This window comes from Triticum aestivum, chromosome 4D, assembly GCF_018294505.1.
Source record: "Triticum aestivum cultivar Chinese Spring chromosome 4D, IWGSC CS RefSeq v2.1, whole genome shotgun sequence".
Classification (NCBI taxonomy): Eukaryota; Viridiplantae; Streptophyta; class Magnoliopsida; order Poales; family Poaceae; genus Triticum; species Triticum aestivum.
This window is the reverse complement of record NC_057805.1, coordinates 339,303,849-339,328,405: the sequence shown is the minus strand read 5'-3', so window position 1 is coordinate 339,328,405 and position 24,557 is coordinate 339,303,849. Positions and strand designations below refer to the sequence as shown.

At 45.1% G+C, this 24,557-nt stretch overlaps 1 protein-coding gene across 1 annotated transcript; it reads right to left on the bottom strand.

Annotated features, from left to right (window-relative positions):
- Positions 1 to 807: 807 nt before the first annotated feature.
- Positions 808 to 3,968, bottom strand: LOC123097784 (omega-3 fatty acid desaturase, endoplasmic reticulum). Its single transcript, XM_044519611.1, has 8 exons — positions 3,320 to 3,968; positions 3,115 to 3,204; positions 2,958 to 3,024; positions 2,753 to 2,845; positions 2,481 to 2,666; positions 2,281 to 2,361; positions 1,596 to 1,733; positions 808 to 1,470 (listed from the first exon to the last, which is right to left on the bottom strand). The coding sequence occupies exons 1-8, from the start codon at positions 3,793 to 3,795 to the stop codon at positions 1,282 to 1,284; spliced, it is 1,320 nt and encodes a 439-aa protein (XP_044375546.1). The 5' UTR covers positions 3,796 to 3,968; the 3' UTR covers positions 808 to 1,281.
- Positions 3,969 to 24,557: the final 20,589 nt, after the last annotated feature.

Genomic DNA, 24,557 nt, shown 5'->3' with positions numbered 1-24,557 from the left:
GGAAGTTTGATATCCAGAAGCTGGCGCGCTTCCTCCCAAAATCCTCGGGCATGCTGTAAGTCTTCATCATGTGACTGACAAAGTTTGCATAAGCTTGTATCTCGAATATGCCGATACTTGAGCGTGCATTCGTGCGGCAGAATACCACGGAATACCCTCCACCCGGCTACGAGAAAGGTAAAGGCGTACAACAAGAGCCTTACGTCTTTTCCTTTTGTATTCTTCCCTTTTTTTCCTTTTCTTTTGTATTCTTACTTGATTGGGTCCTTTCCCCGTGCAAGAGAGAGTGGGACACAAAGGGTCGCCGTCAGAATTCAGTAAGCACGGGTCGGTTGTTCATATGACGGGGAGGTTGCGACGTCAGGACGAGGAGAGGAGGCTGCGATGCTGCTGTGACGATGCTGCCGTGCATGCCATCAAAAGAAAGAAGAAAGTCTGAAGTTCGAAGGGTGCGGTCAGAGTCAGAGAGGAGCAGTTTTGTCGTGTGGGAAACTGCGAATGCCTTTCTTTCTTTCTTTACTCAGTCTACTACGGTGGTAATAAGTATATTCCCGTGCGTGCAGAACGTAGAAACGGTCGTTCTTCCGGCGGTGCGATTCAGAGGGGGTGAATGTGCGTTCATATTGGCAGTCAGGTCAGACATCACATGAGAGAAATCCCGTCTTTCTGTTCAACAAGGAACACATGCACTCCTATTTTAGGTCAGCATACGAGATGTGAGTAGCAGTGAGCAGCAGCAGAGCCACAAACTAAAAAGATTGTTTTTTCAAGAGCAGGAAGAGCATAAGAAAACAATGACAATGATAATAGCCTTCCCAACTGTGGGAAACAATCGATCTTTCTCTCTGCAAGTACATTTTACAAATTTCATTTACTGTTCTGTACTAGTAGCTCTTGTCCAAAGCATCGGAGCCAGAGGTGGTCTCCTCCTTCAGTCATTGGAAAGGGCTAAATTTCTTGCCTTTTTACAAACAGAAAATTTGAACTGCCACCTCTCTAGGGAAGCCCCGACAGTTGAGATTTTACTGAATGAGAAGACAAAAAATATAGAGATAAGATGTACAAGGGGACTATACCAGCAAGCAGATCAAGGCAAGCCTTGAATGGAGCTGCAATTGCTCTTTTACAATGGCTATACTTCACAACTTACTACGTACATTCGTGTTTCATGATGTACATTCATGGACTCACCAATCCGAGATCCCAGGAGCCTGGTCAGGGTGTTTAACTCTCAAGTCACAACCTCCTGAGGTGACCTAGTAAACCTGCTAATGTTTCAGCTCAATCAGAGCTCTGTGCACAAGTACTCGTTTCCGACTCACTTTGGTAGTAAACTATGTCACCCGTGTCGCTAACATAGTGATCCTCCTTCAAACTCCGCGATAGCACCTGCAGTAGGTGGAATGGGAGAGGAGCCGACTTCTCTGGTTCTTTGTAGTACTTGCCAAGAACTGGCTTTGCTGCCTCAGTCTGCAGGTTACATCCAAACCAACATCTAGTTAGCAAAGGTAGCTCTAGTCTCTAGAGAATGCCACATATTTTGATGCATGTTCCAGAAAAAGGCAAGAGATAAGGAGCAGGGGATGGTGGCTTACCGCCTCGACAAGATGGTAATGCGGGATTTGCGGGAAAAGATGATGAATGACATGCGTGCCAATGTCGTGGTGTATGTTGTTGATCAAACCGTAGTCCCGATCAAGTGTTGTCAATCCTCCGCGCAGATAGCTCCATTCCTATTAGTTTGCAAAGCGATATCAATAAGAAATCAGACTAGGATTGTTAAGCAATTATAAATGAAAACCATATAAACTGAAGCAGCTACTGGAAAATATTATATCTTTAATTTCTAACATTCACAACTAGGATTACTCTCTGACTGAAGGAAGCATTTGTCACTTAGGCATAACATGATACCTATCTAAGTACCACACATGTAGAAAGGTTGAATTACAGAACAGAAGACCAGAAGAACTAACAATTTCGAGGAGAAGTCAGAAATAAATGTAATTGAACAGTCAATATATGTTGGCAGGATGTGCCCTTATGAACCTTCCACTAAATATTTTTAAAAATTATACTGTACTATGTTTGCCATTTTCTTTAAGAACATCGATTATGTTTAGTTTTCTGTTCTCCACGTATATATTCTACTTAAAACAGCAAACAAGTATTTCCTGTCATTTTAACAAATAATAATGGACCATGCCATTGATTTTGAACATTAAGCAGTTTTCCAGAAGCATTGATTAATTGCAAATCTGATTCAACCATGATATTTACCTTTCCACGATACCAGGGAACCTTGTCTTCATGACCATGATGGTGCAAGTATGTGACAAAATCCAGCCACATAACAAATATCTGCACAGGGTTCACCAAAATTAATCACTGGAGTTCTTCACAGTGTACTCTCTTGATGGCTTATCCAAATTCTAAGTTTGCCGAAATTGGGCATGTGATGAAAGGCATGAAGCTCTTACCACATATGGGATTGCATAGAGCTTTAGCATCTTAAGAGGCCCCATCACAAAGGTCAGACCTGCGAGAACCCCTATCATTGCAAGCCAGGATGCAGTGGATGTTAGCACATCCTTTTTCTCATTAGGTTGGAATAAATCGCTGTTCGGGTTGAAGTGTGAGCCTTCCTTGCCAGGGCTCCTCGCAAACTGCACCGAACAAGAATTTACCATGTTAGAAAACAAGACCAGCCAATTCACACGTCGTGGTAGAATCAAGCAGCTTTATGCCTCACCAAGTATAAGGGGAATGCAAGCATGGGAAATGGCATGCTGAACCGCAACTTCTTTGTCATATTGTCCAGGCTATTGTACAGCCTCTGGGGTAGCTGCAAATTATCACAATTCAAGGAATCATCAAGCACGATTCACCAAAACGCCGCCTCTATGAAGAATTATGCATGCATGAATCGACCGAGAAGCAAAGAGCCAAAGACCTACCGGGTGCCAGGATTCGTCCTTCTCCACATGGCCGTGGTTCTGGTGGTGCGTCCTGTGGCTGATCCTCCTACAATTACATTCACACAAGACACCGCCTTTCTTAGCATCAATAACAATGCCACAAGAAAGAAGAAAATACAACATGCACTCATCGTACCAGCCGTTGTATGGAACGAGAATTGAGGAATGGAGTATGTGGCCGACCACGCTGTTCAGCTTTGGGTTGCTTGAGAAGCTCCCATGCCCACTGCAAACACCAAACAGTCGTTACAGGACAAGAGACAAACATTGTGGTTTCAGGCTAAAACCAGCATGGAGGTCCAATCTTTGGGTCTGGGGTACGGAGGGAGGACGGCCCGTACCAGTCGTGTCCCAGGACGAATAGCGCCCAGAACATGGTGCCCTGCGCGGCCCAGTAGAGCGGCCAGACGAGCCAGCTGTCGGCCCGCGCGGCGGCGGCGGCGAGGCCGAGCACGACCAGGACGTCGCGCAGCACGTAGCTCATGGACCGCCACGGGTCCTTGACCCAGCAGTGCTTCGGGATGGCCGCGCGGATCTCCGCCAGGCCGAACGGCGGCGGCGCCCCCGGGTTAAACCCGGCCGAAGAGCCCCCGGCCTCCTCCGCTCCCCCGAGGCCCCTTTTATCCTCCTCGAAGACGGAGGCGAGGCGGGTGGGCGCGGCGACGCGGAGCGCCCAGTCGCGGTGGATGGCGGCGGCCGCGGGGCGACGCGGCCCCGCAGCGAGGTGGGGAGGCGACGGCAGCGCAATGGCGCTGCCGCGGCTGCGCGCGCGGAGCGGCGTGAGGCCGCGGCAGTCGGAGAGGGCGAGCCGGGTCATTGGGCGACGGCACCGCAGCGATGGATGGCTAGCTAGTCCAGTCGTGTACCACCACGGCCGCGCCGGCCGACGAGGATCTTGTGCGTCCGGGAGGGTGGAAGGGACTGGGGTTAGCGGTGGTCGGGATCGGCAAACGCGAGGTTTCTATATACGCGCGAGAGGGAGAGAGATCGCTGGCGCGTGCGAGGGAGCGCGCGCTGGCGAGGCGGGGCGGGGGAACGGGGGAAGGGGAAGGTGCGCGTCGGCATCGCGATGGAACTGGGTATGGACTATGGAGTTGGACGCGGTGCGGTGGACTCGGACCGGGATGGCGGTCGAGCCCGGCTCCAGCCACGGGAGCTGGCACGTGTGAACTGCCGCGGGTGGACTCTGACGCCGCTAACTTGTTTTTTTTGACTGGTTACTTTTTTTTTGAACTACTAGTGCTTTTTTTTGAAGAGATCCCGGACGTTCGGATTTTGCCCACGGCAAATAGAACGTTTTTTATGTCAACTTTAGTTAATGTAATTATCAATTAAATTTGTCATCCTCGTGTCAACTGCTATAAAAAACGTTCAATTTACCATGGGCAAAATCTAAATGTTTGGGACTTATTTTTTTTTTCTTATACTTCCTTTTTCAATATAGGAGACTCGTTTATTTAAAATTAACTTTTTTTCACGGGAAGGTCATAAGGCGAAGGCGTTTGATAAGCTGCACATTTTTTGGCTTCCGTGGCAATCCATGTCCAACCATCTGTCGCAGAACACAAACGGAGATGTGATGCATTGCCGCCACCAAAATTGTCAATTCACGTGTGTTAGGGCATATCTCTCTCTAGGTAGTTTTGGTGATTGATGACAATGCTTTTGCGGACTAATCGTGTGCGTTGAGTATTTCAGAGATTCATTCTTTGGCACGAGACGATTCTTTCTCCTCGGAGCTTTATGTGAAGACGGTGTAGTCTCTTTCATTTCGGTTTGGTGGACTTGAGTCGTAGGAGACATCGTACTATCAAGAGGGGGTCCGCAATGGAAAAGCTAGGGTGGAATCAACACGTACACGTCTTTGTTGCACCCCCAGCTCCTTTCCTCTCCTTGGAGTTTGCTGTTTTAACAGAAGTGGAGACTGTAAGGAGAAAGCGGTAGTACCGCCGCCAGAGCGGTAGTACCGCCTATGGTCCTCAAGCGGCAGTATCGTTGTCCCACAGCGGTACTACCGCTCCGGGGCATAGGCAGAAGTACCGTCCTGGTTCGGCAACGCTACCGCCTCGATTCGAGGATGTATTTTCTGGTGTCGGGTTGTGCGGCAGTAGTAGCGGCAGTGGCAGCGGTAGTACCGCCCATGAGCGGTAGTACCGTGGCTACCACCCCTACTAGTGCCGCCCATACCCCCCTCTCTCTCTCTCTCGTTCTCCCTCTACTTCTTCTACTCTCAATCTATGCGGTAGTACCGTTGGTGGTCGCGGTAGTACCGCTGCGACCAGCGGTAGTACCGCTCTGTGCGGGCTGAAGAGGAGGGGTAACGGTTGGATTATTTCCCCCACTATAAAAGGAGGTTTGATTCCCCCCCCCCCCACTAATCCTTCACGGATCTTGTTACTCTTGGGTGTTTGAGCACCCTAAACGGTTGAGGTCACCTCGGAGCCACATTCCATTGTGGTGAAGCTCCGTGGTATCGTTGGGAGCCTCCAATTGAGTTGTGGAGATAGCCCCAACCTTGTTTGTAAAGGTTCGGTCGCCGCCTCCAAGGGCACCAATAGTGGAATCACGACATCTCGCATTGTGTGAGGGCGTGAGGAGAATACGGTGGCCCTAGTGGCTTCTTGGGGAGCATTGTGCCTCCACACCGCTCCAACGGAGACGTACTTCACTCAAAGGGAAGGAACTTCGGTAACACATCCTCGTCTCCACCGGCTCCACTTTTGATTATCTCTTACCTTTACTTGTGCAAGCTTATATTGTGTTGTATCCCTTGCTTGTTTGTGTGCTTGTTATTGTTACATCATATATGTTACTCATCTAGTTGCATATCTAGACAACCACTTTGATGCAAAGTTTAAATTGGTAAAGAAAAGCTAAAAATTGTTAGTTGCCTATTCACCCCCCTCTAGTCAACTATATCGATCCTTTCAATTGGTATCAGAGCCTCGTCTCTTTATTAAGTACTTTGTCGTCCGAAGAGTATGGTTGACACCGTAGACGGGGGGGGGAGGAGCACCCTGGTGTGATTTCGTCCTCATCTACGGCCGATGGGGGATCCTCGGTCTCTCGCGAGGAATTCAATGCAGCTTTGGACACATTGAAAACCTCCACGACGACCGAGGTTGAAGGCATGTTCAAAAAGTTTTTAGAAGTCCTTAAATTATCCACCGCACCAATGAAAGTGGGTGATCCCGCTACCAAGGTGACGGATGCTAACTCCGACAAGGGGGAAGCTACTAGTGATAAAGTTCCTTTATCTAGTGGTAGAAGTGGAAATGGCATCTTTGCCCATATTGAACCTCCAATTACTTATGGAGGGCCGGTTCCCTCCACTCATTTGAATCATGTTGGTCCTCCTCCTAAGTTTCTGAAAAACGAGGATTTTGCCTCTTGGGTCTATCGCTTTAAACATCATTTAAATCATAGTAATACTAATCTTTGGAGAATTATTGAGCAAGGTTTCTACCCGCATGACCCAAGCAACTTCACCCCTAGAGAAGCCGCGGATAATCAATTCAACGAGTCCGCCCTCTTCATTATCCAAGATGCAATTCCATCCGAAGATATTGCGCATCTCCGACCCTTCACCGTGGCCAAGGAAGCATGGCAGCATGTTGTGTCCATTTACAAGGGAAGCGCAAGCATTCAATGCTCCAACTATGAAGTGGTGCAAGATGAAGCCGATGAGTTTGCGATGAATGAAGATGAAGAACCTCGTGAGCTCTACCAGAGATTAACCACTCTCGCGGTCTCACTCCAAGATCATGGGAGCAAGGATACGGATGACAATTGGATCAAGCGCAAGTTTCTCAAGGCCATGATGCCCTACCATAAGGCCATGTCATCTGTCATCCGTCAAAGGCCGGACTTCCATACCTTGTCCTCAAGTGAAGTGTTGGATGAGTTTGTTTCTATGAGAATCTTGGACAAGACCGCCGACAATGCAGTATTGCATTCTCAATGGGTAAAGAAACCCAACCTTGCTTTGAAGGCCAAGGCTAGTGTGGAAGAAGAGGATGAAGAGGAAGAAGAGGAGAGTAATCCCGAAGATACAAAATATGCCTATCATGAGCACATGGCTCTCGCTTCAAGGCAATTTTGGAGCAAGAAGAACTCAAGGCCCAACTTCAACAAGAACAACTCAAGTGGCGCCAAGGGCAAGCAACATGTAAGGACATGCTATAATTGTGGCAATGTGAGCCACTTTGTTGCGGAGTGCCCATATGAGAAGAGGGAAGACAATGGTGGCAAGCTTATCCGAAAAGACAAGGCCAAGTCCTTCCCCAACAAGAACAACTTCACCAAGAAGACTCCTCCCAAGGGGTTGGTGGCACAAAAAGAGTACAATGAGGATGATGATGATTATGAAGACGGTGAGACGGTTGCCATGGCCTCCGTTGCCATTGCCACAACTCCACGGATGTCCCTCTTCGATTCACCCAACGAGAACATCACCGCCAAGTGCCTCATGGCCAAAGCCACCAACAAGGTAACCCCCAACATCAAAACCACCATCACTACTAATCCCTCTTTGACGGATTGCCTTGATGAAAGTGAGGGGTCTAATGAAGAAGAAAATGAATTTGAGTCTTTTATGAGTAAGCTCAAGGGTAAATCCAAGAAGCACTTTGTTGCTTTCTTGGAACAACTTGGTGAAGCCAATGACATGATCGAGGCTCACGAAGAAACCATCTCTAAGATGGAGGGGCATAGTCGTTGAAGGAAATATGCCCTAGATGCAATAATAAAGTTATTATTTATTTCCTTATTTCATGATAAATGTTTATTATTCATGCTAGAATTGTATTAACCGAAAACTTAGTACATGTGTGAATACATAGACAAACAGAGTGTCCCTGGTATGCCTCTACTTGACTAGCTCGTTAATCAAAGATGGTTAAGTTTCCTAGCCATAGACATGTGTTATCATTTGATGAACGGGATCACATCATTAGAGAATGATGTGATGGACAAGAAGCATTCGTTAGCTTAGCATTATGATCGTTTCAGTTTCATTGCTACTGCTTTCTTCATGACTTATACATGTTCCTCAGACTATGAGATTATACAACTCCCGAATACCGGAGGAACACCTTGTGTGCTATCAAACGTCACAACGTAATTGGGTGATTATAAAGATGCTCTACAGGTGTCTCTGAAGGTGTTTTTTGGGTTGGCATAGATCGAGATTAGGATTTGTTACTCCGTGTATCAGAGAGGTATCTCTGGGCCCTCTTGGTAATGCACATCACTATAAGCCTTGCAAGCAATGTGACTAATAAGTTAGTTGCAGGATGATGCATTACAGAACGAGTAAAGAGACTTGCCGGTAACGAGATTGAACTAAGTATGATGATACCGACGATCGAATCTCGGGCAAGTAACATACCGATGACAAAGGGAACAACATATCTTGTTATGCGGTTTGACCGATAAAGATCTTCGTAGAATATGTAGGAGCCAATATGAGCATCCAGGTTCCGCTATTGGTTATTGACCAGAGATGTGTCTCGGTCATGTCTACATAGTTCTCGAACCCGTAGGGTCCGCATGCTTAACGTTCGATGACGATTTGTATTATGAGTTATGTGATTTGATGTACCGAAGGTTCTTCGGAGTCCCAGATGAGATCACGGACATGACGAGGAGTCTCGAAATGGTCGAGACATAAAGATCGATATATTGGAAGGCTATATTAAGACATCGGAAAGGTTCCGAGTGATTCGGGTATTTTTCGGAGTACCGGAGAGTTACGGGAATTCGCCGGGGGAAGTAGTGGGCCTTAATGGGCCATACGGGAAAGGAGAGAAGGGCCTCAAGGGGTGGCCGCGCGCCCCCCCATGGCAAGTCCGAATTGGGCGAGGGAGGGGGCGGCGCTCCCCTCTCTTTTCTTCTCCCTCTCCTACTCCTTCCCTCTCTCCCCTCTTGGAAAAGGAAGGGGCTCCAACTAGGATTGGAATCCTAGTTGGACTCCCCCTATAGGCGTGCCCCTCCTAGGCCGGCCTCCTCCTCCTCCCTCCTTTATATACGTGGCCAAGGGGGCACCACAAAGCACAACAGACAATCTCTTAGCCGTGTGCAGTGCCCCCCTCCACGGTTTTACACCTTGGGCATATCGTCGTAGTGCTTAAGCGAAGCCCTGCGCCGATAACTTCATCATCACCGTCGCCACGCCGTCGTGCTGACGGAACTCTCCCTCGGCCTCAACTGGACCAAGAATACGAGGGACGTCATCGAGCTGAACGTGTGCTGAAGACGGAGGTGCCGTACATTCGGTGCTAGGATCGGTCGGATCGTGAAGACGTATGACTACATCAACCGCGTTGATATAACGCTTCCGCTTTCGGTCTACGAGGGTATGTGGACACAATCTCCCCGCTCGTTGCTATGCATCACCTAGATAGATCTTGCGTGATCGTAGGAATTTTTTTTGAAATTACTGTGTTCCCCAAAAGTGGTATCAGAGCCAGGTCTATGCGTAGATGTTATATGCACGAGTAGAACACAAAGAGTTGTGGGCGATAATAGTCATACTGCTTACCAGCATGTCATACTTTGATTTGGCGGTATTGTTGGATGAAGCGGCCAGACCGACATTACATGACCGCGTTCATGAGACTGGTTCTACCGACGTGCTTCGCACACAGGTGGCTAGTGGGTGTCTGTTTCTCCAGCTTTAGTTGAATCGAGTGTGACTACGCCTGGTCCTTGTTGAAGGTTAAAATAGCACACTTGACGAAAAATCGTTGTGGTTTTAATGCGTAGGTAAGAACGGTTCTTGCTAAGCCCGTAGCAGCCACGTAAAACTTGCAACAACAAAGTAGAGGACGTCTAGCTTGTTTTTGCAGGGCTTGTTGTGATGTGATATGGTCAAGACGTGATGAGATATAAGTTGTTGTATGAGATGATCATGTTTTTTTTGAAGTTATCGGCAACTGGCAGAAGCCTTATGGTTGTCTCTTTAGTGCATAAGATGCAAGCGCCAAATAATTGCTTTACTTTATCACTATGCGATAGCAATAGTTGCAAGAGCAATAGTTGGCGAGACGACCATGTGACGACACATTGATAGAGATCAAGATGATGGAGATCATGGTGTCATGTCGATGACGATAGAGATCATGACGGTACTTTGGAGATGGAGATCAAAGGCACAAGATGATCATGGCCATATCATGTCACATATTTTGATTGCATGTGATGTTTATATTTTATGCATCTTATTTTGCTTAGTACGGCGGTAGCATTATAAGATGATCCCTCACTAAAATTTCAAGGTATAAGTGTTCTCCCTGAGTATGCACCGTTGCGAAAGTTCTTCGTGCTGAGACACCACGTGATGATCGGGTGTGATAGGCTCTACGTTCAAATACAACGGGTGCAAGCCAGTTTTGCACACGCAGAATACTCGGGTTAAACTTGACGAGCCTAGCATATGCAAATATGGCCTCGGAACACTGAGACCGAAAGGTCGAGCGTGAATCATATAGTAGATATGATCAACATAGTGATGTTCACCATTGAAAGCTACCCCATCTCACGTGATGATCGGACATGGTTTAGTTGATATGGATCACGTGATCATTTAGATGACTAGAGGGATGTCTATCTAAGTGGGAGTTCTGAAGTAATATGATTAATTGAACTTTAATTTATCATGAACTTAGTCTTGATAGTATTTGCAAATTATGTTGTAGATCAATAGCTCGCGTATAGCTTCCCCATTTTATTTATGATATGTTCCTAGAGAAAAATAAGTTGAAATATGTTAGTAGCAATGATGCAGACTTGGTCCGTGATCTGAGCATTATCCTCATTGCTGCACAAAAGTATTATGTCCTTGATGCACCGCTAGGTGACAGAACTATCGCAGGAGCAGATGCAGACGTTATGAACATTTAACAAGCTTGGTATGATGACTACTTGATAGTTTAGTGCACCATGCTTTACGGCTTAGAACCGGGACTTCAAAAATGTTTTGAATGACATGGAGCATATTAGATGTTCCAAGAGTTGAAATTGATATTTCAGACTCATGCCCGTGTTAAGAGGTATGAGACCTCTGACAAAGTACTTTGCCTACAAGATGAAGGAGAATAGCTCAGCTAGTGAGCATGTGCTCAAAATGTCTGAGTACTACAATCACTTGAATCAACTGGGAGTTAATCTTCCAGATAAGATAGTGATTGACAGAGTTCTCTAGTCACTATCACCAAGTTAATAGAACTTCGTGATGAACTATAATATGCAAGGGATGACGAAAGTAATTCCCGAGCTCTTCGCCATGCTGAATCGGCGAAGGTAGAAATCAAGAAAGAGCATCAAGTGTTGATGGTTAACAAGACCACTAGTTTCATGAAAGGGTAAAGGGATAGAAAGGGAACTTCAAGAAGAATGACAAGCAAGTTGTCATTCCCGTGAAAAACCCAAAGCTAGACTCAAGCCTGAAACTGAGTGCTTCTACTGCAAAGGAAATGGTCACTGGAGGTGGAACTGCCCTAGATACTTGGCGGATAAGAAGGATGGCAAAGTGAACAAAGGTATATTTGATATACATGTTATTTATGTGTACTTTACTAGTGTTTATAGCAACCCCTCGGTATTTGATACTGGTTCAGTTGCTAAGAGTAGTAACTCAAAACGGGAGCTGCAAAATAAATAGAGACTAGTTAAGGGCGAGGTGATGATGTGTGTTGGAAGTGATTCCAAGGTTGATAAGATCACCATCGCACACTCCCTTTACCTTCGGGATTAGTGTTGAACCTAAAATAAATGTTATTTGGTGTTTGCGTTGAGCATGAATATGATTGGATCATGTTTATTGCAATACGGTTATTCATTTAAGTCAGAGAATAATTGTTATTCTGCTTACATGAATAAAATTTTCAATGGTCATACACCCAATGTGAATGGTTTATTGAATCTCGTTCGTGTGATACACATATTCATAATATTGATGCCAAAAGATGCAAAGTTAATAATAATAGTGCAACATATTTGTGGCACTGCCGTTTAGTTCATATTGGTGTAAAGCGCACGAAGAAACTCCATGCTGATGGGCTTTTGGAATCACTTGATGCTTGCGAACCATGCCTCGTGGGCAAGATGACTAAGACTCCGTTCTCTCGAACAATGGAGCAAGCAACTAACTAATTGGAAATAATACATACTAATGTATGCGGTCCAATGAGTGTTGAGGCTCGCGGTGGGTATCATTATTTTCTGACCTTCACAGATGATTTGAGCAGATATGGGTATATCTACTTAATGAAACACAAGTCTGAAACATTTGAAAAGTTCAAAGAATTTCAGAGTGAAGTGGAGAATCATCGTAACAAGAAAATAAAGTTTCTACGATCTAATCACGGAGGCGAATATTTGAGTTACGAGTTTGGCCTTCATTTAAAACAGTGTGAAATAGTTTCACAACTCATGCCACCTGGAACACCACAGTGTAATGGTGTGTCCGAACGTCATAACCGTACTTTATTAGATATTTTGCGATTTATGATGTCTCTTACCGATTTACCACTATCCTTTTGGGGTTATGCATTAGAGACATCTGCTTTCACGTTAAATAGGGCACCATCTAAATCCATTGAGACGACACCATATGAACTGTGGTTTAGCAATAAACCCAAGTTGTCGTTTCTTAAAGTTTGGGGCTGCGATGCTTATGTGAAAAAGCTTCAACCTGATAAGCTCGAACCCAAATCGGAGAAATGTGTCTTCATAGGATACCCAAAGGAGACTGTTGGGTACACCTTCTATCACAGATCCGAAGGCAAGATATTCGTTGCTAAAAATGGATCCTTTCCAGAGAAGGAGTTTCTCTCGAAAGAAGTGAGTGGTAGGAAAGTAGAACTTGATGAGGTAGTTGTACCTTCTCCCGAATTGGAAAGTAGTTCATCATAGAAATCAGTTCCAGTGATGCCTACACCAATTAGTAAGGAAGTTAATGATGATGATCATGAAACTTCAGATCAAGTTACTACCGAACCTCGTAGGTCAACCAGAGTACGTTCCGCACCAGAGTGGTACGGTAATCTGGTTCTGGAAGTCACGTTACTAGACCATGACGAACCTACGAACTATGAGGAAGCGATGATGAGCCCAGATTCCGTGAAATGGCTCGAAGCCATGAAATCTGAGATGGGATCCATGTATGAGAACAAAGTATGGACTTTGGTGGACTTGCCCGATGATCGGCAAGCCATTGAGAATAAATGGATCTTCAAGAGGAAGACGGACGCTGATGGTAATGTTACTATCTACAAAGCTCAACTTGTCGCGAAAGGTTTCCGACAAGTTCAAGGTGTTGACTACGATGAGTTTTTCTCACTCGTAGCGATGCTTAAGTCTGTCCGAATCATGTTAGCAATTGCCGCATTTTATGAAATCTGACAAATGGATAAACAAAACTGCATTCCTTAATGGATTTATTAAAGAAGAGTTGTATATGATGCAACCAAAAGGTTTTGTCAATCCTAAAGGTGCTAACAAAATATGCAAGCTCCAGCGATCCATCTATGGACTGGTGCAAGCATCTCAGAGTTGGAATATACGCTTTGATAAGTTGATCAAAGCACATAGTTTTATATAGACTGCGGTGAAGCCTGTATTTACAAGAAAGTGAGTGGGAGCACTACAGCCTTTCTGATAAGTATATGTGAATGACATATTGTCGATCGGAAATGATGTAGAATTTTCTGGAAAGCATAAAGGAGTTTTTCAAAGAAAGACCTCGGTGAAGCTGCTTACATATTGAGCATCAAGATCTATGGAGATAGCTCAAGACGCTTGATAAGTTTTTTCAATGAGTACATACCTTGGCAAGTTTTTGAAGTAGTTCAAAATGGAACAGTCAAAGAAAGAGTTCTTGCCTGTGTTGCAAGGTGTGAAGTTGAGTAAGACTCAAAGCCCAATCACGGCAGAAGATAGAGAGAGAATGAAAGTCATTCCCTATGCCTCAGCCATAGGTTCTATAAAGTATGCCATGCTGTGTACCAAACCTATTGTATACCCTGCCCTGAGTTTGGCAAGGGAGTACAATTTTGATCTAGGAGTAGATCACTGGACATCGGTCAAAATTATCCTTAGAGGACTAAGTAAATATTTCTCGGTTATGGAGGTGATAAAGAGTTCGTCGTAAAGAGTTACGTCAATGCAAGCTTTGACACCGATCTGGATGACTCTAAGTCACAATCCGGATACATATTGAAAGTGGGAGCAATTAGCTAAAGTAGCTCCGTGCAGAGCATTGTAGACATAGAAATTTGCAAAATACATACGAATCTGAATTTGGCTGACCCATTGACTAAACTTCTCTCACAAGCAAAACATGATCACACCTTAGTACTCTTTGGGTGTTAATCACATGGCGATGTGTTCTAGATTACCGACTCTAGTAAACCCTTTGAGTGTTGGTCACATGGCGATGTGAACTATGGGTGTTAATCACATGGTGATGTGAACTATTGGTGTTAAATCACATGGCGATGTGAACTAGATTATTGACTCTAGTGCAAGTGGGAGACTGAAGGAAATATGCCCTAGAGGCAATAATAAAGATATTATTTATTTCCTTATTTCATGATAAATGTTTATTATTCATGCTAGAATTGTATTAACCAGAAACTTAGTACATGTGTGAATACATAGACAAACAGAGTGTCCCTAGTATGCCTCTACTTGACTAGCTCGTTAATCAAAGATGGTTAAGTTTCCTAGCCATAGACATGTGTTGTCATTTGATGAACGGGATCACATCATTAGATAATGATGTGATGGACAAGACCCATTCGTTAGCTTAGCATTATAATCGTTTCAGTTTCATTGCTACTGCTTTCTTCATGACTTATACATGTTCCTCAGACTATGAGATTATACAACTCCCGAATACCGGAGGAACACCTTGTGTGCTATCAAACGTCACAACGTAACTGGGTGATTATAAAGATGCTCTACAGGTGTCTTCAAAGGTGTTTGTTGGGTTGGCATAGATCGAGATTAGGATTTGTCACTCCGTGTATCGGAGAGGTATCTCTGGGCCTCTCGGTAATGCACATCACTATAAGCCTTGCAAGAAATGTGACTAATGAGTTAGTTGCGGGATGGTGCATTACGGAACGAGTAAAGAGACTTGCCGTTAACGAGATTGAACTAGGTATGATGATACCGATGATCGAATCTCGGGCAAGTAACATACCGATGACAAAGGGAACAACGTATGTTGTTATGCGGTTTGACCGATAAAGATCTTCGTAAAATACGTAGGAGCCAATATGAGCATCCAGGTTCCGCTATTGGTTATTGACCAGAGATGTGTCTCGGTCATGTCTACATAGTTCTCGAACCCGTAGGGTCCGCACGCTTAACGTTCGATGACGATTTGTATTATGAGTTATGTGATTTGATGTACCTAAGGTTGTTAGGAGTCCCGGATGAGATCACAGACATGACAAGGAGTCTCGAAATGGTCGAGACATAAAGATCGATATATTGGAAGGCTATATTCGGACATCAGAAAGGTTCCGAGTGATTCAGGTATTTTTGGAGTACCGGAGAGTTACGGGAATTTGTCGGGGGAAGTAGTGGGCCTTAATGGGCCATACGGGAAAGGAGAGAAGGGCCTCAAGGGGTGGCCGCGCGTCCCCCCATGGCAAGTCCGAATTGGAATAGGGAGGGGCGGCGCCCCCCTCTCTTTCCTTCTCCCTCTCTTACTCCTTCCCTCTCTCCCCTCTTGGAAAAGGAAGGGGACTCCAACTAGGATTGGGAATCCTAGTTGGACTCCCCCTATAGGCTCGCCCCTCCTAGGCCGGCCTCCGCCTCCTCCCTCCTTTATATACGTGGCCAATGGGGCACCCAAAAGCACAATAGACAATCTCTTAGCCGTGTGCGGTGCCCTCCTCCACAGTTTTACACCTCGGTCATATCGTCGTAGTGCTTAGGCGAAGCCCTGCGCCGGTAACTTCATCATTACCGTCGGCACGCCGTCGTGCTGACGGAAATCTCCCTCGGCCTCAACTGGATAAGAGTACGAGGGACGTCATCGAGCTGAACGTGTGCTGAACATGGAGGTGCCGTACGTTCGGTGCTAGGATCGGTCGGATCGTGAAGATGTACGACTACATCAACCGCGTTGATATAACGCTTCCGCTTTCAGTCTACGAGGGTACATGGACACACTCTCCCCGCTCGTTGCTATGCATCACCCAGATAGATCTTGCGTGATCGTAGTTTTTTTTGAAATTACTGCGTTCCCCAACAGTCGTGACTATGCCGATGAGATGTCGGATCTCTCTAATGCGCTTGAGGAAGAGCATGGTCCTCGTTCGGCTCTTGAGGAGTCACACAACGATGATCATGCTAAATTAAAGAAAGATCTTGATCATGCTCTTGTTGTATCTCGTGTGCTCAATTCCGAGAAGGTCAAACTTGGGGTTGATCTTGCTAGACTCAAGGAGGAGTTTGATATACTTGACAAGGCTCACAAGGCCTTGAAGGGTACTCATGCTAGCTTTAAAGAGTCTCATGATCAACTCCAAGTGAAGCTAACCAAGGAGAAAGCCACATTTCCTCATATGGTTTTAATTGATAATGCAAATGCTACTAACCCGTGTTGTGAGCATGTGCATCTTGTGGAGGAGAATGCAAAGTTGAAGGAGCAACTTGAGAAAGGCCTTGTGTCTTGCATACAAGGTGAGAAGAACCTCAACGACCTTTTGAGCAATCAAAAGGAAGTTGTGGCCAAGGAGGGAATTGGGTTTGCACCCAAGTCCAAGAACAAGAAGAAGAATGCCAAGGCCAAACGACCTCCTCCTCTCAAGCAAACTTTTATGAAGGAGGGAGAGGGTGATTCTAAGGAGAAGAAGAACAATGTGAAGGGTGGTGGTGTCAAGAAGGGCAATGCCACCCCTTCCAACAAAGTCGGCGACTTTAACCCTTCTTATGTGTTATGTTGTGCTAGTGATGGGAATGTTTATGCCAAATTTGTTGGTCCTCCTTATGAGTACATTGAATGGTCTATTTGGGTTCCTAAGACCCTTGTTACTAACATCAATGGACCCATTACAAAATGGGTACCTAAAACCAAGCATTGATCTCTTGTAGGTGTTTGCTTCCGGTGGGGGATCATGGTTGCTCGATAGTGGAGCCATAAATCATATGACTGGAAGCAAGGACTTGGTGGTGGACGTGCACAAGATTTCATCTATGCCCACCAATGTCGAGTGGAGTGATGCCTCGTCTTCTAAGGTATTGGGTCTTGGCAAGGTTGTCATTTCTCATGATCTCATGATCAAGAAAGTCATGCTTGTTGAGTCCCTTGCATACAATTTACTTTCCGTTCGTCAACTTGCACTCATGGGCTTTGCTACTTCTTTGATATTGATACCGTGGCCCTCTTGTGGAGCAAGACTCTTAAAGTAGCCTTTGTTGGGCATGTCGAGAATGATCTTTACATGATTAACTTTTCAGAGCGACCCACTAAGACCGCGACATGCCTAATGGCTAAAGTTGACGTGGGATGGCTTTTGCATCGCCGTTTAGCCCATGTCAATATTGTTGGAAATATGCCCTAGAGGCAATAATAAATTAGTTATTATTATATTTCCTTGTTCACGATAATCGTTTATTATCCATGCTAGAATTGTATTGATAGGAAACTCAGATACATGTGTGGATACATAGACAACACCATGTCCCTAGTAAGCCTCTAGTTGACTAGCTCGTTGATTAATAGATGGTTACGGTTTCCTGACCATGGACATTGGATGTCATTGATAACGGGATCACATCATTAGGAGAATGATGTGATGGACAAGACCCAATCCTAAGCCTAGCACAAGATCGTGTAGTTCGTTTGCTCAGAGCTTTTCTAATGTCAAGTATCATTTCCTTAGACCATGAGATTGTGCAACTCCCGGATACCGTAGGAATGCTTTGGGTGTACCAAACGTCACAACGTAACTGGGTGGCTATAAAGGTGCACTACAGGTATCTCCGAAAGTGTCTGTTGGGTTGGCACGAATCGAGACTGGGATTTGTCACTCCGTGTAAACGGAGAGGTATCTCTGGGCCCACTCGGTAGGACATCATCATAATGTGCACAATGTGACCAAGGAGTTGATCACGGGATGATGTGAGTTACGGAACGAGTAAAGAGACTTGCCGGTAACGAGATTGAACAAGGTATCGGGATACCGACGATCGAATCTCGGGCAAGTAACATACCGATAGACAAAGGGAATTGTATATGGGATTGATTGAATCCCCGACATCATGGTTCATCCGATGAGATCATCGTGGAACATGTGGGAGCCAACATGGGTATCCAGATCCCGCTGTTGGTTATTGACCGGAGAACGTCTTGGTCATGTCTGCATGGTTCCCGAACCCGTAGGGTCTACACACTTAAGGTTCGATGACACTAGGGTTATAGGGAAAGTATGTACGTGGTTACCGAATGTTGTTCGGAGTCCCGGATGAGATCCCGGACGTCACGAGGAGTTCCGAAATGGTCCGGAGGTAAAGATTTATATATGGGAAGTCCTGTTTTGGTCACTGGAAAAGTTTCGGGTGATATCGGTGATGTACCGGGACCACCGGGAGGGTCCCGGGGGTCCACCAAGTGGGGCCACCAGCCCCAGAAGGCTGCGTGGGCTAAGTGTGGGAGGGGACCAGCCCCAGGTGGGCTGGTGCGCCCCCCCACCAAAGCCCAAGGCGCAGGGAGAGTGGGAGGGGGCAAACCCTAGGTCCAGATGGGCCTTAAGGCCCACCCTAGTGGCGCCCCCCCTCTCCTCCCCTTGGCCGCCCCCTAGATGGGATCTAGGGCTGGCCGCCAGCCCTTGGGGGTGTAAACCCTAGAGGGGGCGCAGCCCCTTCCCCCCCTATATATAGTTGAGGTTTGGGGCTGCCCAAGACATGAGAACGTCTCTCTTTCGGCGCAGCCCTACCCCTCTCCCTCCTCCTCCTCTCCCGCGGTGCTTGGCAAAGCCCTGCGGGATTGCCACGCTCCTCCACCACCACCACGCCGTTGTGCTGCTGCTGGACGGAGTCTTCCTCAACCTCTCCCTCTCTCCTTGCTGGATCAAGGCGTGGGAGACGTCACCGGGCTGCACGTGTGTTGAACGCGGAGGCACCGTTCTTCGGTGCTTAGATCGGAATCAACCGCGATCTGGATCGCTACGAGTACGACTCCCTCATCCGCGTTCTTGCAACGCTTCCGCATCGCGATCTACAATGGTATGTAGATGCACTCCCCTTCCCCTCGTTGCTAGATTACTCCATAGATTGATCTTGGTGATGCGTAGAAAATTTTGAATTTCTGCTACGTTCCCCAACAGTGGCATCATGAGCTAGGTTTATGCGTAGTTTCTATGCACGAGTAGAACACAAAGTAGTTGTGGGCGTCGATGTTGCCAATTCTTCTTGCCGCTACTAGTCTTATCTTGTTTCGGCGGCATTGTGGGATGAAGCGGCCCGGACCGACCTTACACGTACGCTTACGTGAGACAGGTTCCACCGACTGACATGCACTAGTTGCATAAGGTGGCTAGCGGGTGTCTGTCTCTCCCACTTTAGTCGGAACGGATTCGATGAAAAGGGTCCTTATGAAGGGTAAATAGAAATTGGCATATCACGTTGTGGTTTTACGTAGGTATGAAACGTTCTTGCTAGAAACCTATACAAGCCACGTAAAAACTTGCAACAACAATTAGAGGACGTCTAACTTGTTTTTGCAGCATGTGCTATGTGATGTGATATGGCCAAAAGGATGTGATGAATGATATATGTGATGTATGAGATTGATCATGTTCTTGTAATAGGAATCACGACTTGCATGTCGATGAGTATGAAAACCGGCAGGAGCCATAGGAGTTGTCTTTATTTTTTGTATGACCTGCGTGTCATTGAATAACGCCATGTAAATTACTTTACTTTATTGCTAAGCGCGTTAGCCATAGAAGTAGATGTAATCGTTGGCGTGACAACTTCATGAAGACACAATGATGGAGATCATGGTGTCATGCCGGTGACAAAGATGATCATGGTGCCCCGAAGATGGAGATCAAAGGAGCAAGATGATATTGGCCATATCATGTCACTATTTGATTGCATGTGATGTTTATCATGTTATGCATCTTATTTGCTTAGAACGACGGTAGTAAGTAAGATGATCCCTTATAAAATTTCAAGAGACGTGTTCCCCTAACTGTGCACCGTTGCGAAGGTTCGTTGTTTCGAAGCACCACGTGATGATCGGGTGTGATAGATTCTAATGTTCGAATACAACGGGTGTTGACGAGCCTAGCATGTACAGACATGGCCTCGGAACACATGCAAAACACTTAGGTTGACTTGACGAGCCTAGCATGTACAGACATGGCCTCGGAACACAAGAGACCGAAAGGTCGAACATGAGTCGTATAGTAGATACGATCAACATGGAGATGTTCACCGATGATGACTAGTCCGTCTCACGTGATGATCGGACACGGCCTAGTTTGACTCGGATCATGTATCACTTAGATGACTAGAGGGATGTCTATCTGAGTGGGAGTTCAATAATCAGATGAACTTCATTATCATGAACATAGTGAAAAGGTCTTTGCAAATTATGTCATACGCTTTAGTTCTACTGTTTAAGATATGTTCCTAGAGAAAAATTTAGTTGAAAGATGGTAGTAGCAATTATGCGGACTGGGTCCGTAAACTGAGGATTGTCCTCATTGCTGCACAGAAGGCTTATGTCCTTAATGCACCACTCGGTGTGCTGAACCTCAGCGACGTCTGTAGATGTTGCGGAACATCTGACATACACGTTTTGATGACTACGTGATAGTTCTAATGGTTTAGAATTGTGGCACCAAAGACGGTTTTCAGACGTCGCAGAACATATGAGACTGAAATTGGGATTTCAGACTAGTGCCCACGTCAAGAGGTATGAGACCTCTGACAAGTTTCTTAAGCCTGAAGACTAAGGGAGAAAAGCTCAATCGTTGAGCATGTGCTCAGATTGTCTGAGTGCCACAATCGCTTGAATCGAGTGGGAGTTAATCTTCCAGATGAGATAGTGATGGTTCTCCATAGTCACTGCCACCAAGCTATTAGAGCTTCGTGATGAACTATAACATATCAAGGATAGATGATGATCCTTGAGCAACTCGCGATGTTTGACACCGCGAAAGTAGAAATCAAGAAGGAGCATCAATTGTTGATGGTTAGTAAAACCACTAGTTTCTAGAAGGGCAAGGGCAAAAGGGATACTTCATGAAACAGCAAGTCATTTGCTGCTCTAGTGAAGAATCCCAAGGTTGAACCCAAACCTAAGACTAAGTGCTTCTGTAATGAGAGGAACGGTCATTGAAGCAGTACTACCCTAGATACTTGGTAGATGAGAAGGCAGGCAAGGTCGACAGAAGTATATTGGATATACATTATATGAATGTGTACTTTACTAGTACTCCTAGCGGCACCAGGGTATTAGATACCGGTTCGGTTGCTAAGTGTTAGTAACTCGAAATAAAAGCTGCGGAATAAACGGAGACTGGCTAAAGGTGAGATGACGATGTGTGTTGGAAGTGTTTCCAAGGTTGATGTGATCAAACATGGCATGCTCACTCTACCATCAAGATTTGGTGTTTGCGTTGAGCATGATTGGATTATGTTTATCGCAATACGATTATTCATTTAAGGAGAATAATGGTTACTCTATTTATTTGAATAATACCTTCAATGGTCTTGCACCTAAAATGAATCTTGATCATAGTAATACACATGTTCGTGCCAAAAGATATAAAATAGTAATGATAGTTCCACATACTTGTGGCACTGCCATTTGAGTCATATTGGTATAGAACGCATGAAGAAGCTCCATGCAGATGGATCGTTTGGACTCACTTGATTTTGAATCACTTGAGACATGCAAATCATACCACATGGGCAAGATGACTGAAAAGCCTTGTTTTCAGTAAGATGGAACAAGAGAGCAACTTGTTGGAAGTAATACATTTTGATGTGTGCAATCCAATGAGTGCTGAGGCATGCAGTGGATATCGTTATGTTCTTACTTCACAGATGATTTGAGTAGATGCTGAGTGTATTTACTTGATGAAACACAAGTCTGAATTATTGAAAGGTTCAAGTAATTTCAGAGTGAAGTTGAAGATCGTCGTCTATGATATGATCATAGAGATGTCTGTTACGAGTTTGGCACACAGTTAAGACATTGTGGAAAGTGTTTCACAATTAATACCGCCTGGAACACCATAGTGTGATGGTGTGTCCGAACATCATAACTGCACCCTATTGGATATGGTGCATACCATGATGTCTCTTATCGAATTACCACTATCGTTTATGGTTTAGGCATTAGAGACAACCGCATTCACTTTAAAAGGGGCACCACGCAATTCCGTTGAGACGACACCGTTTAGAGAAACCTAAGTTGTCGTTTCTTAAAGGTTTGGGGCTGCGATGCTTATGTGAAAAATTTTCAGGCTGATAAGCTCGAACCCAAAGCGGATAAATGCATCTTCATAGAATACCCAAAATCAGTTGGGTATACCTCCTATTTCAGATCTGGAAGCAAAAGTAATTGCTTCTAGAAACGGTTCCTTTCTCGAGGAAAAGTTTCTCTCGAAAGAATTGAGTGGGAGGATGGTGGAGACTTGATAAGGTTATTGAACCGTCACTTCAACTAGTGTGTAGCAGGGCACAGGAAGTTGTTCCTGTGGCACCTATACCAATTGAAGTGGAAGCTTATGATAGTGATCATGAAACTTCGGATCAAGTCACCACCAAACCTCGTAGGACGACGAGGATGCGTGCTACTTCAGAGTGGTACGTGATCCTGTCTGAGATATCATGTTGTTGGACAATACTGAACCTACGAGCTATGGAGAAGCGATGGTGGGCCCATATTCCGACAAATGGTTAGAAGCCATGAAATCCGAGATAAATGGATCTTTAAGAAGAAGACGGACGTGGACGGTAATGTTACCGTCTATGAAGCTCGACTTGTGGCAAAGAGTATTTCCACAAGTTCAAGGAGTTGACTACGATGAGATTTTCCCATCCGTAGCGATGCTTAAGTCCGTCGGAATCATGTTAGCATTAGCTGCATTTATGAAATCTAGCAGATGGATGTCAAAACAAGTTTCCTTACCTGTTTTCGTAAGGAAAGGTTGTATGTGATACAATCAGAAAGGTTTTGTCGATCCTAAGGATGCTAAAAGGTATGCTAGCTCCAGCAATCCTTCCATGGACTAGAGCAAGCATCTCGGAGTCAGAATATACGCTTTGATGGAGTGATCAAAGTTTTTGGGTTTATACAAAGTTTGTTAGAAACTTGTATTTACAATAAAGTGAGTGGGAGCGCTACAACATTTCTGATAAGTATATGTGAATGACATATTGTTGATCCGAAATGATGTAAAAATTTCTGGAAAGCATAAAGGGTTGTTTGAAAGGAGTTTTTCAAAGGAAGACCTGGATAAAGCTGCTTACATATTGGGCATCAAGATCTATAGAGATAGATCAAGACGCCCGATGATACTTTCAAAGAACGCACACCTTGACATGATTTTGAAAGAGTTCAAAATAGATCAGCAAAGAAGGAGTTCTTGGCTGTGTTACAAGGTGTGAGTATTGAGTGAGACTCAAGACCTGACCACAGCAGAAGAGAGAGAAAGGACAAAGGTCGTCCCCTATGCTTTAGACGTAGGCTCTACAGTATGCTATGCTGTGTACCGCACATGAAGTGTACCTTTCCATGAGTTGGTCAAGGGGTACAATAGTGATCCGGGAATGGATCACATGACAGCGGTCGAACTTATCCTTAGTATCTAGTGGACTAAGGAATTTTCTCGATTATGGAGGTGAAAGGGAGTTCGTCGTAAAGGGTTACGTCGATGCGAACTTTGACACTAATCCGGATGACTCTGAGTAGTAAACCGGATTCGTATAGTAGAGCAATTATTTGAAATGGCTCCAAATAGCGCGTGGTAGCATCCACAAGATGACATAGATATTCGTAAAGCACACACGGATCTGAAAGGTTCAGACCCGTTGACTAAATAACCTCTCTCACAAGCATAACATGATCAAACCAGAACTCATTGAGTGTTAATCACATAGAGATGTGAACTAGATTGTTGACTCTACTAAACTCTTTGGATGTTGGTCACATGGTGATGTGACCTATGAGTGTTAATCACATGGTGATGTGGACAAGATTATTGACTCTAGTGCAAGTGGGAGACTGTTGGAAATGTGCCCTAGAGGCAATAATAAATTAGTTATTATTATATTTCCTTGTTCACGATAATCGTTTATTATCCATGCTAGAATTGTATTGATAGGAAACTCAGATACATGTGTGGATACATAGACAACACCATGTCCCTAGTAAGCCTCTAGTTGACTAGCTCGTTGATCAATAGATGGTTACGGTTTCCTGACCATGGACATTGGATGTCATTGATAACGGGATCACATCATTAGGAGAATGATGTGATGGACAAGACCCAATCCTAAGCCTAGCACAAGATCGTGTAGTTCGTTTGCTCAGAGCTT

Coding starts and splice junctions, on each gene's coding strand:
- LOC123097784 (XM_044519611.1), bottom strand. CDS start 3,795: ATGACCCGGCTCGCCCTCTCCGACTGCCGCGGCCTCACGCCGCTCCGC. Junction 2,362..2,480: donor TCTATGCAATCCCATATGTG/GTAAGAGCTTCA, acceptor AACCCTGTGCAG/ATATTTGTTATGTGGCTGGA. Junction 1,734..2,280: donor TTCCCTGGTATCGTGGAAAG/GTAAATATCATG, acceptor GCAAACTAATAG/GAATGGAGCTATCTGCGCGG.